The sequence below is a fragment of the Eptatretus burgeri genome, chromosome 9, assembly GCF_056783735.1.
Source record: "Eptatretus burgeri isolate ZD-2024b chromosome 9, Ebu_testis_v1, whole genome shotgun sequence".
Lineage (NCBI taxonomy): Eukaryota > Metazoa > Chordata > Myxini > Myxiniformes > Myxinidae > Eptatretus > Eptatretus burgeri.
Window position 1 is genome coordinate 84,405,209 of NC_140969.1, and position 13,980 is coordinate 84,419,188.

A 13,980-nucleotide genomic window follows, 5' to 3' on the forward strand; every position below is an offset into this window, starting at 1 on the left:
TGTTGATCTCTGCAAAGCATTCAATTCACTGAATCGGGATGTCCTCTGGAGCATTATTGGTCTTCGTGGGGTGCCACCAAAACTGATCAATCTGATGTCTGAACTCTACTCTGGTACTGAGAGTGCTGTGAGATGTGGTGATACCATCTCTGACTTATTTCCAGTTCTGATTGGAGTTCGCCAGGGGTGTGTACTGGCCCCCATACTTTTCAGCGCTTGTAAGGACTGGATTCTGGGGGGGGGGGGGGTGCTGGAGAGCTCAAGCTGCAGTGCATCATTTGGGAATGTCAAGATCTCCAACCTTGATTTCACAGAGAATAAAGTCATCTTTGTGGAGACTCTGGATATCCTTTTGGGGGCCCTCGAGGTGCTGAATGAGGAGTCGAAGCCACTGGGATTACAGGTTTCCTGGGTCAAACCTAAGACCCAGTGTCAAACTAATGACATTTTGCATGCTGTGATCTTGTCTATACCAGTTTGTGGTGAGGATGTTGAAGTCGTAGAGAGATTCACTTGCCTTGGCAGTGATATTCATGTCTCTGCTGGCTGTGAGCCAGAGGTCAATAGACATATGGATCTGGCCTGGGGAGTCATGGATTGACTGCAATAATGGGGTGTGGAGCTGTCGGTACCTGTGCAGGAGGACGAAAGTCCAAGTCTTCAGGTCCTTGGTACTTCCAGTCTTGCTCTACGGATGTGAGACTTGGATTCTGACCAGGGATCTGAGACGGAGACTTAATTCTTTAGGTACCAGGTTTCTTCAGAGAATCCTTGCTATCGCTGGTCGGAATTTGTGTCCAACGAGTGGTTGCTGAGAGAGACTCGGATGAGATTTGTTACCTGTATAATCTGTGAGCCTCAGCTGCGGCTGTATGCTCATGTGGCTCGTTTTGCTGACTGATCCTGCTTTCCAGATTCACTCCATGAGGGAACCTCATGAGTGGAGGAAGCCAATGGGCCGACCACATGCCTCATGGTTGCAGCAGGTTGATGAGCGTCTCAAGGAGATGGGGATGAGCCAGGCATCTGCCTGGAGGATGGCCAGACGGAGGCCCTTGCAGTACCGGCGGAAAGTGGACGCAGCGACGCGCTGCTCCGGCGCATGCTCCCATACCTGACCTGACCTGGCACCCTGCCATGCTCACCAAACTCTCTTCCGAAGGTATCCAAGGCAATCTCCACTCATGGCTCGCAGACTTCTTCTGTCGCAGTCAACGTGTGGCCCTTCATGGAATTCTCTCATCCCCTCTTCTGTCCAGGCTGGAGTTCCTCAAGGCAGTGTTCTGCCCCTGTTCTTTTTCTCGTTTTCATCAATGATCTCTCCGACTCCCTGGAAAATCCTCTTTATCTCTTTGCTGATGAGTCCATCCTCTGCCGTACCATCCGTCATACCTCAGATCGACAAGCAGCAGGCTCTTCACTCTCTGCAGATCTGGATAAAATCACAAGCTGGTTCAACACTTGGAACATGCCTTTCAATCCTGACAAATCTCGCACTCTATGTCTCGCCGAAAGGACTGGAACCTCCCCCCCCCCACCCCCCAATATACTTTATTCACAATCCTCTTGAAGAAGTCCTTTTATTCAAGCTTCTGAGTCTCACAAACTGCCATAAAAGCCACATTTCCAAGCTGGCCTCCAAAGCCAGTCGTAAACTGGACATCCTCTGTCGTGAAAAGTCCTTCCTTGGCACACCTGAGCTCCTGATCATGCACAAACCTTTCATCCACAGCCTGGTGGAGTCCTGCTCTCTCCTCGAAACTGGTGCTCCCGCCTTTCACCTTTCTCAGCTTCACGCTGTAGAAACCAAGGCATTTCGGATCATTGGTACCTCCCACGATGAGGCTGTCTCTGGGTCTCTCACTCTCACCGCAGGCAGGTTGGTGGTCTTGCTGTCTTCAACTGTCTCCTCTCCGGCCTCACCCCCCCCCCATACTCTGTTTGCGATCTCCCCCCCCCCACTCTTTTTGCGATCTCTCCCCCCCACCCCCCCATATTCAAGGTCTGCCAGCAACCCCTTTCTGGTAAAACTACCAAAATCAAGAATCGCTCACCTTCATTCTTTCATTCCTATTTTTCCCCACCTTTGGAACAAAGCGCCACACTCTCTTCAATCTCACTCTTCCTTCCAGGTCTTCAAAACAGCTGTTCACCACCACTTCTTATCTTCCCCTATCCAAAACCATGATCCTTTCTACCCCCATTAATTCACCAAAAGCCACCTCCTTCATATTCCCTCCTTTCCTTCCTTAAATTCCTTGTATTGTCTGTGGTGTGCTTTGAGCAGAGACATTAAGAGATCTGTGGTGAGCATCACAGTAATACCTTTGTCCATCTTGTTTACCCAATGTGTCCCGCCCCATCCTGCTCCCTTACACAGATCTCTTAATGTATGTGTTCTGCGCTGTTTTGTGCTTCCCTCTCTTGCCCCCTTCTTGTCACCTGCTCCCCTTGTTGTACGTTCTATGTGTTAGCACTTATGCGAGCCTCGACATTGTACATAATTTTATTTATTTATTTAATGGATAGGGACAAGATTGAGACGGTGCAGCAAAGAGCAACAAGACTGGTTCTGGAGCTATGTGGTATGACATGAACATCGACTACAAGCCCAAAATCTCCACTCTAGGCACCATAGACGTAGAAGAGGTGACATCATCACAGTTTACAAGATCATGGTAAGTAACAATACCAGCAGAGATGTGTTTTTACAAGGGCAATCCACCAAAGTACCAAAGGATACACATTCACGCTGCAGAGACACGGGTCGAGACTGGATATTAGAAGCAAGTTTTTCAGTCGGAGGATTGTAATGGATTGTAACAATCTCCCATATAGTGTGGTTTAAGCAAAATCGATTCAATCCTTTAAGGCCATACTTGACATTCATTGATGGAATCAAAGGTTCCTGACCAACAGTCCTTCATGCATGCACAAATGGAATGGAAAGTATTACTAGATTTTGTAGAGAAGACCGTGATGATTACAGGGATGATGATGATTACAGGGATGATGATGATGATGATACAGGTTGGGTGTGTGAAAAGGAAGATCCGGTGTGGTGAAGATCCGAATATGAAATTTTAAAAACTTTAAAGTGATTCTATCTACACCATTGAGAAATGGGGCCAAAAATGATACATAGCATGATATTTCAAAAAGTTGTGGACGAGTTGGTTAGGTGACAAGAACAAGCCGATTTGATTTTGGTAAAAGTCCAGATCCAGATCCGGCCCATCAGTGGAATACAAAATGTAAACTGTTCAACCCGGCGGGGGTATGCACACTACCGAGTGCCGTTCTGGCTTCTCAACGTCATGGTCCATCTGTGCCACCAAGATACTAAATAAAGAAATAATAAGCACCAAAAGTGTAATAACCCTCACCCCTCTCCCCTCTGAACAACACAGTAATACGTCATGTGTAAATGCTTCATAAAGGCTCAGTTGTGGATCCCACTCATGTAGCAACAAAAACAGGAGCTAACCTAATGTAAAATGGATAAATGGGGCCTTGGATGAGTGAGTTTGATGTCGGGTGACGTCCTGAATCGAGCCGCTGTAAAAGTCACATCTACAAAATACTATGAAAAAGCAAAGAGATGCTTGAATTAAAAAAAAAAAAGCCAAGACAATGCCCATGAGGGCAAATGGGCCGAGCAGAAAAGACTATGATGATGGAGTTTGGAGAGTGAACCTTGGCTGGTTCTATCTCACTGAAAATGAGTACTTCATACTTTAAACATGAACGACCTACTAAATTAATTTCTAAGTTAAGTTTAGATATGAAGGTAAGGTGGTGTTCTTTCTTAATGGGTTAAAAAAAAAAGTCTCTGCTTTGCAAGGTGACAATGTGGGATGTATTTAAGGATGTTTGTTTCCTCAAAAATTACATTTTGGTGAGAACTTTTATGAAATGGCAACTTATGGGGATGATTGAGCCAAGTGTTTGTGTACCGTTTTAGGGTATACCAAAATGATTGTGTAGCGTTGTAGTGTAGCAGTACACCCGCTGCCGAAGGGAGCGGCAGGAAGGGTCATGTTATTATCCTCTTTCGGGTATATAGATTGCAGATCTATAAGCTCGGGTCCATCGGTCTGTGGGGGACCCAGTAAACATATAATGCGTCAAGAATGTCAGGTTTCCTTCCTTTCATTTAGTGTTAAACAGCAGTAATGACTGTGTAAAAATGTAATCACACGTATTCGTGATTTATAATATAATATTTTTACTTCCAGTAAGGTTGCCACACAAAACGCCACAATAAGCTATCTTATACACCTGACTACAGATTTCACCCAACGCATAAAACCCCATTGTGGATGGGGCGAAATGAAGCGGGTACAACCTCCGTCATGTGACCCTTCGCCCTGTTAAGTTTGGTTGAGATTGGATAAGTAACGACCGAATGTATCGCAGTCAGACAGACACAAAATTGCATATTTTGGTATGATAAACAAGGGATAATTGTGTAAAGTTTCATGCATACCCAAGTGATTGTGTATGGATTTCAGGAATACCAAAGTGATTGTGGATGGATTTAGGGAACACCAAAGTGATTGTGCATGGATTCAGGGTACACAGTGATTATGGATGGATATAGGGAATACCCAAGTGATTGTGTATGGATTTCAGGTATACCCAAGTGATTGTGTATGGATTTCAGGTATACCCAAGTGATTGTGTATGGATTTCGGGAACACCAAAGTGATTGTGGATGGATTTAGCGTACACAGTGATTATGGATGGATATAGGGTATACCCAAGTGATTGTGGATGGATTTGGGGTACACCCAAGTGATTGTGGATGGACTTCGGGTTTTGTCAAGTGAGTGTGGAAGGTTTTCAATATACCCAAGTACAATTGTGTATGGTTTAAAGGAATATCCAAGTGAAATTTGTATGGTTTTCAGGAATACCCAAGTGATTGTGGATGGTTTTAGATATACCCAAGTAAAATTGCGTTTGGTTTTAGGGTAACACCCAAATTACTGTGCATGGACACAGGCGTAGCCAAGTGAATGTGGAATACTTTCAATATACCCAAGTAAAGTTGTGTATGGTTTTAGGGTACACCCAGGTGATTGTGGATCATGTTAGGGTACACCCAGGTGATTGTGGATCATGTTAGGGTATACCCAAGTGATTGTGGATGGATTCAGGGAATACCCAAGTGATTGTGGATGGATTCAGGGTACAACCAAGTGATTGTGGATGGATTTAGGGTATATCCAGTGATTGTGGATGGATTTAGGGTACACAGTGATTATGGATGGATATAGGGAATACCCAAGTGATTGTGTCTGGATTTAGGGTACACCCAAGTGATTGTGGATGGATTTATGGTATACCCAAGTGATTGTGGATGGAGTTAAGGAATACCCAAGTGATTGTGGATGGATTTAGGGTATACCCAAGTGATTGTGTATGGATTTAGGCTGTTGCCAAGCAAATGTGGAAGGTTTTCATTATACCCAAGTAAAATTGTGTATGGTTTAAAGGTATCCCCAAGTGATTGTGGATTATTTAAAGGTATACCCATGATTGTGGATGGTTTAAAAGTATACCCAAGTGATTGTGGATGGTTCAAGGGTGTACCTAAGTGATTGTGGATGGTTCACGGGTGTACCTAAGTGATTGTGGATGGATTCAGGGTACAACCAAATGATTGTGGAAGGATTCAGGGTATACCAAGTGATTGTGGATGGATTTAGGGTATACCAAGTGGTTGTGGATGGATTTAGGGTATACCAAGTGGTTGTGGATGGATTTAGGGAATACCCAAGTGATTGTGGATGGATTTAGGGTACACCCAAGTGAGTATGGAAGGTTTTCAATGTACCCAAGTAAAATTGTGTATGGTTTTAGGGTATACCCAAGTGATTGGTTTGGATTTAGGGTATACCCAAGTAAAATTGTGTCTGGTTTTAGGGTTATACCCAAATGAGTGTGTATGGATTTAGGGTATAGCCCTAAATAGTGGAATATGTAGTGGGTATAGTGTGTATAAATACAGTGGGTATAGTGGAGGTTTTTGGTCTACCCAAGTAATAGTTTGAGGGTATACCAAAGTGATTGCCTGGTGTTGGCTTAATTGTTAGGGTGGTGGGCTTTGGATCCGAGGGTCCTGAGTTCAAATCCCGCTCAGCTGTTGAATTAATACCAGGTGGGTTAACGCGACATGTCATCCTTCCGAGGTCAGAAAAATGAGTGCCAGCATGCTGGTGTACTGTGTCGGAGTGGTGACCCATCCAGGATTGTGCCCAGTAGCCAAGGAGACTGCTTCAGCAGCACAAACGCTCTGCACAGAGTATGGTCCCAATCTCCTCCTCCTCCTGCAAGTGATTGTGGATGGTTTAAGGGTATACCCAAGTGATTGTGGATGGTTTGAGGGTATACCCATGATTGTGGATGGTTTGAGGGTATCCCCAAGTGATTGTGGATGGTATGAGGGTACACCGACATGAGTGTGGATGGTTTAAGGGTGTACCCAGATTATTGTGGATGGTTTGAGGGTACAGCCAAGTGATTATGGATGGTTGAAGGGAACACTCAAGTGAAACTGTATGGGTTGAGAGTATATCTCAGTGATTGTATAAGATTCTCGGGTATACACAAGTGATTGTGCATGAATTAAGTATATGTATATGCAAGCCATTTTGCACAGTTGTAGGGTATATCCAAGTGATTGTGTATGGATTTTGGTTATGCTCAAGTGATTGTGTATGGCTTTAGGTTACACCAAAGTGGGTTTGGATGGTTTTTCGATATACGAAAGTAAAATTGTGGGTGGTTTTTAGGATATACCCAAGTGGTGAACATGCAGTTCTGCTGAGTGTCATTCTAGTTGTGTATGGTTTTAGCCAAGCCAAGGAGACTGCTTAAGCGGCACCAACGCTCTGCACAGAGTATGGTCCCAATGGATGGTTGGATGGTTTTAGGGTACACCAAAGTGATTTTGGATGGTTCAAGGGTATATATACTCAAATCATTGTGGATGGTTTAAGGATATACCTGAGTGAGTGTCGATGGTTTTAGGGTATACACACGTGATTGTGCAAAGTTGTAGGATATACCAAAGTAATTGTGTAATATTTTACGGTATACCCATGTGATTGCCCAAGATTTTATGCTATACCAAGGAGAAATTGTGCATGGAGTTAGGGTGTACCTAAGTGAAACTGTGCATGGATTTAGGGTATATCTAAGTGTTTGTGTCTGGTTTTAGGGTGTACCCTAGTGAGTGTGGATGTTTTTTGATATACAAAAGTAAAATTGTGGATGGTTTAAGGGTATACCTGAGTGAGTGTGGATGGTTTTAGGGTATACACACGTGATTGTGTAATATTTTACGGTATACCCATGTGATTGTCCAAGATTTTATGCTATGCCAAGGTGAAATTGTGTATGGATTTAGGGTGTACCCAAGTGAAATTGTGCATGGATTTAGGGTGTACCCAAGTGAAACTGTGCATGGATGTAGGGTATATCTAAGTGATTGTGTTTAGTTTTAGGGTGTACCCTAGTGTGTGGATGTTTTTTGAAATACAAAAGTAAAATTGTGGATGGTTTTAGGATATACCCAAGTGTTAAATATCCAGTTCTGCTGAGTGTCATTCTCGCTGTTTTTATGGTTTTAGTTTATCCATGCGAGTGTGTATGGATTGAGGGTGTACCCAAGTTTGTAAGACTTTGATGTATATCCAAGTGATTGTATACATGGTTTTGGTGTATACCCAAATGTTTGTGATAGCAGTTTATAGCACATTCAGGAAGTGTCCAATGATTCCCAATGTTTGCCACCAGAGTCAGGGCCATGTATTTCTTATGAATAAAACATCATGATGAGGTCCTTTAGTTGGTAAAAGCTTGAAATGGCATTAGAATGTGCAAACCAATTTTTTGAGCTGCGCCGTCCGGTGCCCTGTGTCAGGGTGGGCCGCGCCACCCGGTGCCCCGTGTAAGGGTGGGCCACGTCACCCCGTGTCAGGCTGGGCCACGCCACCCCATGTCAGGGTGGGCCGCGCCGCCGGTGCCCCGTGTCAGGATGGGCCGCGCCGCCCGAGGAACCTCGTCAGGGTGGGCCGCGCCGCCCGAGGAACCACCTCAGGGTGGGCCGCGCCGCCCAAGGAACCACGTCAGGGTGGGCCGTGCCGCCCGGGGAACCACGTCAGGGTTGGCCACCCTGGGCACCATGTCAGGGTGGGCCGCCCGGGGCACCATATTAACGCAGGCCACACAAGGTGCCATATTAAAGTTGGCCACATGGAGCGCTGTCTTAAAGTTAATCTGCATTAAAGCAGATACACGTATGTACACACCGTTTGCAATAGCCTCAGTCTTTCAAGAGAGGCTACGAATGCGTTACTTACAACCTTTCAATTGTCAAAAGGAATATCTGAAATTACTTAATGTACTGTGCTGTGGAAAGTCATGGAACACCAAAGATATTTGACAATGGACAAAGCAATTTCAGAGAGAATCCATATTTCAAGGCCCGAGTTTTTCAGTTGGTCAGACAATACGATGAACCAGCTTCCACTGACCACAATGATGTAAAATGAGGTGCTCTTCCTTGATATGTCATGGAATGCATGACTTGATGAATGGTAATGGTGCTCGCTTCACATCCAAATGACTCACTGAACTTTTCCTTGCATTATAGGTTTGATGCGGTTAAAAAGTCTCATCTCTTCCATTGCAGGATTGTCTTCGCTCTTGAGACAATTTTTGATTGTGTCAGATCAGATGACACATTTCGTGTTGGCCATAGTCTTCCACTTCATGATAAACTTCCCAACGGTTGATAGCTTATTGTCCTGAAAGACACATCCTCTCTCTCTCTCTCTCTCTCAGCTGATTATCATTCCTCAAATGAAATTGGTTAGCTCGTTACTCTTGTTCTTGGGACATCAACACCGAGCAATGACGCCCTATCATGACCACTTATACCACATCCGTTAATGAAACTTATGGTTGAGCAAGTCATACCTCATACATGTATGCAATCCTCACAATGAAGATGGGTGACCAATGACTTTTGTCCCGTTGGGGAGTAAGCGGAGGGGGGGGGGGGGAGAGAGCGGTAGGGGTTTAACAAACAACACGGTGTCTCACATTTAAAGATATATTTTGGCAAAACAATAATACAAGAACCACGAGTTCACGGCTTTGATGAAAGTCCTGATCTGCTTTAAGGCCTGCAAGACAATCGACCCACTGAGTTGCAGGCAGTGAAAACACACAGTGGTGTTAATGGTCATTAAAGCCTGTGCCTTACATCTACCATTTTGGCCAAATAAATACACATCCGAATCGGTGTTAAAGGATTGCACTGAACAAGAATATAACAGATCATGGTTTTGTCATTCACTTCCAACAGATTTCCAAATGTCTGATAAATTCATGCAAATAAAACTACAAACAAATCTTTCACAGCGTTCTTAAATCAGAAAAAGAGAATTAGTTGGGTTAGTCTGTTGTGTACCGAAGGCTCACGATGCTATGAACCCATTTACCGTATAACGTGTGTGTGTGTGTGTGTGTGTGTGTGTGTGTGTGTGTGTGTGTGTGTGTGTGTGTGTGTGTGTGTGTGTGTGTGTGTGTGTGTGTGTGTGTGTGTGTGTGTGTGTGTGTGTGTGTGTCCAGTGTGTGCTATTGTCCCACATGTGACTTTCGTACAAGCTCCTCCAACATTTAAAAAGAACACAATCATTGAACCTTATGCGACTACTATTTTATGAAGATGTATACATTCAACATCAATTATTTATAAAAACGTCTCAACCATTGCTGTCGATTTACTCCAGAAAAGTGAAAATTGCCGCCCTCAAGTGTCTTCCAGAGTTATCAAACTTCCAAAAAGTTGGAAAACACCCTTTGTAAATGGTCACAATTCATGCACGTATCACAGGTGTCATAGTGACCAAATAAAAGTTTGAAAAGGGATTTAAAATATGGGATTCAGTGGCCTGTAACAGCGACAAAGGACAAGGCCACATCCATCGCAAAGCAAGTTTACCAATAGCTGAGTTTGATCAAACTAGGACGACAGGGCTGTGGGTGGTCGGATTCTTCACGCTGATGCTCTGACCCGTGTGATCGATCATTTTCAAGACCAGGGAGTTGGCGTTTTGAAGGTGGATGTTAAAGAAGGTGGATATAGTGTGTGTTCAGTGTGCGTGTTCAGACTTCTCTGGAATTGCAAAATAATTGAAAATTCCAAATATCTACCAGATGATGATGAAGAGCCAGTTGGTTTACCGGTTCAGGACAAATTCCACGTCACGAGCAGACAAACACCTCCGATGAGCAACGACGCGCATACGTTTCAGTTCAGAGTCACCGCACGACATCCTGATGAACCACCGAAGATTGGCAGCAGAAATGGCTTTCTGACCGATTGGTGCAGGATTCGATTATTCCAGCAGAAGAATGCTTATTGACATGCATTAAACATTACATGCATGTTACAACACCGGTAAAGTGTCCAGGTGCCATGACAGGTCAACTTTTATAATTCAACATGAATACTTAGGTTTGCCCATTTATGATCCCACCTAAACCCTTGCACCAAGACACAGGGAACTCAGATTGATGCGTCCGTCCATCGTCTCCTGGCGTCCTTGTATCCCATGTAAAAGTACACCTTCTACAAAGTCTCGATGTCTGTTCGGTATTCTCTACCCTACACCGATTGTTCCATGTAACACGCCCCTCCCGATAAGCCCGTTTCACAGATTTCCCACCTCTGATGAAACTCTCCATCATTTGAGGGTATACATCATTGAAAGGGGGTGGCCACACAAGGCAGCTCGAACCCTAACTCAGGCAGACTTGTGCAAGTGTTACACCACCTGTTGGTGTCACACTACAAAATTACATCAGTTTACTCCTTTCGAGCTTCTGCATTGAGGTTTGTCATTGTGGACCATTCCTTAGAAACAAAAAAAATCATCGTTCCAGCCATAATGGCTGTCTTTTATGGTGGCTCAAAAAAAAAAAAAACTCACGAATCCCTGCATTATTTAAATAAAAACAATTTAACTTTTAGTAACAATTATCTACTTCATTGTGAATTAACGTAAAGGAGAGATAAAGTTATAATTTTTATTTTTTTTTTAAAGAGTACAGGGTGCAAGCAAATGGGTTGACAGAGTTCAGTGTGTGTGTGTGTGTGTGTGTGTGTGTGTGTGTGTGTGTGTGTGTGTGTGTGTGTGTGTGTGTGTGTGTGTGTGTGTGTGTGTGTGTGTGTGTGTGTGTGTGTGTGTGTGTGTGTGTGTGTGTGTGTGTGTGTGTGTGTGTGTGTGTGTGTGTGTGTGTGTGCCACCTGTACCCATCAGTCCGATTATCGTATGGCTCTCCGCTGTGCCCAAAAATAACTCAAGAGGAACCAATGCCAAGTCAAGCACGGACACCAACCTCGAGTGTGCTCAGCACCAATTGCACTGTTACCATATCCGGGGACAAGTGGTGGAAAGTCTATCCTGCCCCCAATGTCCGTTCGGTAACCAAACCTCAGAACATTTTGGACTTCTTTCTGCACGACCAAATAAAGCTGACATGGGCAGTACAACCTGCAATCTCCGAGTGGTTAAGCAGTCTTGGGGGAGAGGAGAAGGGTTGGGGTTAAGTGAGTCAAATTGAGAAGGGAAAGGATGTTACAAATAAGTAAGAGAGGGAAGGGGGAGGAGGAGGGAGAGTCAAAAAAAAAATACTTCACACATTTTGTGTACATAATATATAAATGGTCCCATTGGTCCCTTAGAAGCGTGCAAGCCCATGGAAGTCCTACCAGCAGATGTTCACTCCTGAGCACACAGTCCCACCACAGGGTCGGGTTCCAGAGCACAAAGCAAAGATCACAATAACACTCCAGCAAAGAGTCTTACACAAAGCATTCATTAATAAATGGCCATTAATCAACATGGATTGGTATCACTTGGTCATCAGGAGGACAATACGAGTTGAGGTGCAAGATCTGAAAGAGGACAAATTCGCTAATCGGTTAATACACTAACCAGGGTCAACGGTTACCTGTTACAAAGTAATAACTAACATATTCGTACTCCATTAACTTGGAAAGAGTGATGGATGTTAAACATTTATTTATTTATCTTCCCCCCCCACCAAAAACTTTCAAAAAACAAACAAACCCTACCTTTGACACCATGGATCACCTCAAGCTGACCCCCTCCCCTCCCACTTTTCTCCAAGGATCAAAGGATGAGTAAAAATTGTACTCAATGGTCCATGGGTCTTTCTAACGAAATGGGAATGCTGTATCCCAATGAAAAGTGAAAAGGCACCTTTCAGGTACGAGTCCAGCAATGCGTGACGTCATACAGGTGGTGGCCATATGTGTTTCTTATGCAAAGGCTAACTCCCTAACAGGTGCAAGAGAGCTACTGAAAAGACTTACCAAAACGGGGGCATTAATTTTCAGTTAGCAAAGTAAATCAAAGGTCAGCTAGAAACGTCAAGCTGTAGTGTAGACCAACAGTAAACGTGACCCCAAAATTTCCTGGGTGGTATGGATAGGTGTGCACAGCATTTGCAAATTGTACAATTGTGTGTGGTGGTCAAGGTGTGGTCCGAGGCTGAACTCCGAAGCAATGCACCTGGATTCAAGGACCAAAGGGTTTGTTAGTGACACAGAGGGCTTCAACATCCCTGCCTCGTATAAAGTCAGCCACATCAGCTTGGTAGGGGGGGAGGGGGGGGGGTGGAAGATGCTGTTGGGAGAGAAAAAAAAAACCTCGAAGCAGAATCATCACCAAACAACAGAATGGTTAGCATGTCGGGCAAATGACACGAAACTGCGTTATCAGTTCACGGGAGTTGCCAAACGAAGTTCGAATAATTGCCTCCAAATGGACTGTAAAGTGAGCATAATGGTGGGGATAAAATAAATAAATAAATAAATAAATAAATAAATAAATAAATAAATAAATAAACGAAATATGACCATTACACTCCGGTACCAGATCTTCCCGCGGGATTTGAACGCAGAACTTCGAATTTCCGAAGGTTTGAACCGATTACAGACGGCATTTGACGTTCCTCTGTTGAGCACTTTACTCCAGCCAGCTGGCCTCTGCATAGTGCCCGCCCACTCCGTGGCTAACCCCGCCCCTTTAAGTATGACGCGCATAAATGGGGCGGAGCCTATCCGCGAATATTTGCATAATGTGCCCAGTCAAGCAGCTACGAAGGCAAGGTCGCCATGACGGTTTTTCCTTTCTTCAGGCCTAGCACGACGCGGCGACGGGGGCGACTGGAGGAAAGCATTTGGCGACGTGGGAGACGTCCCAAAATAATCAGGACACCTTCGGCGACACGCTGATTATAAAAAAGGGGGAAAAAATAAAATAATAATAAAGGATAAAAGGTGAAACACAGCAAAACACACAAGGCGCTTCCTCCCGCGAACTGAGGCCCAGTTAGGAGTCCCGGAAAAAAAAAAGAAGTGAAAGGCAACGGAGTAATAGAATAACAAAGGAACAAAATAAGAGGAAAAAAAACCGTCGCGACAAAGAAGAGAATGTAGAATGCGCGGTAAGGATGGTTACTCGACCTTTCATCCCCTGCAAGCTCAGGCTCTGTGTTTTGAGCGTCAGTTTGATCGACTGTGCCTGCCCTTGGGGAGTTGCATGCGGGGCTTTCAAGAGCCATTGAGTCCGACAGTCGACTTGCTTTGTTGCTTAGAGGTCCCAACACTCACGACGTTTGGATATGAAAGTCAAAAGGCGGTGGCTACCGCACACGCGGAGCTTGTTTTGCGTATATGCTGCTGTTTTGACTCCCTTACGGCACCCAAACCGCGGAGCCTTTTGTAGCAAGACATTCAAGGCGCGATCTCTCCCCCTTCATCTGTGCCTCTCTCTCCGCAAAATGGCGCCCGAGACTCTGCGTGAGGCGAGGCTACGTAGCTCATTTGCATATATTATCATATCATGAATATTAACGCAGCGACCCGCT

The 13,980-nt window shown here is 44.5% G+C and overlaps 1 protein-coding gene across 3 annotated transcripts in view; it reads right to left on the reverse strand.

Moving 5' to 3' along the window:
* The window catches only part of LOC147020490 (zinc finger CCCH domain-containing protein 4-like), a 61,923-nt gene extending 48,008 nt beyond the window's left edge, over positions 1 to 13,915 (reverse strand). The window contains exon 1 of one of the 3 annotated variants that reach the window (XM_085895869.1): positions 13,577 to 13,915. In XM_085895869.1, coding sequence (XP_085751995.1) covers positions 13,577 to 13,674 — 98 coding nt within the window. In that variant the 5' untranslated portion in view covers positions 13,675 to 13,915. Of the gene's footprint in view, positions 1 to 12,620; positions 12,686 to 12,983; positions 13,118 to 13,576 lie in introns of those variants that run through there. The other 2 variants (XM_085895868.1, XM_085895870.1) reach the window with 2 other exon arrangements.
* Positions 13,916 to 13,980: the final 65 nt, after the last annotated feature.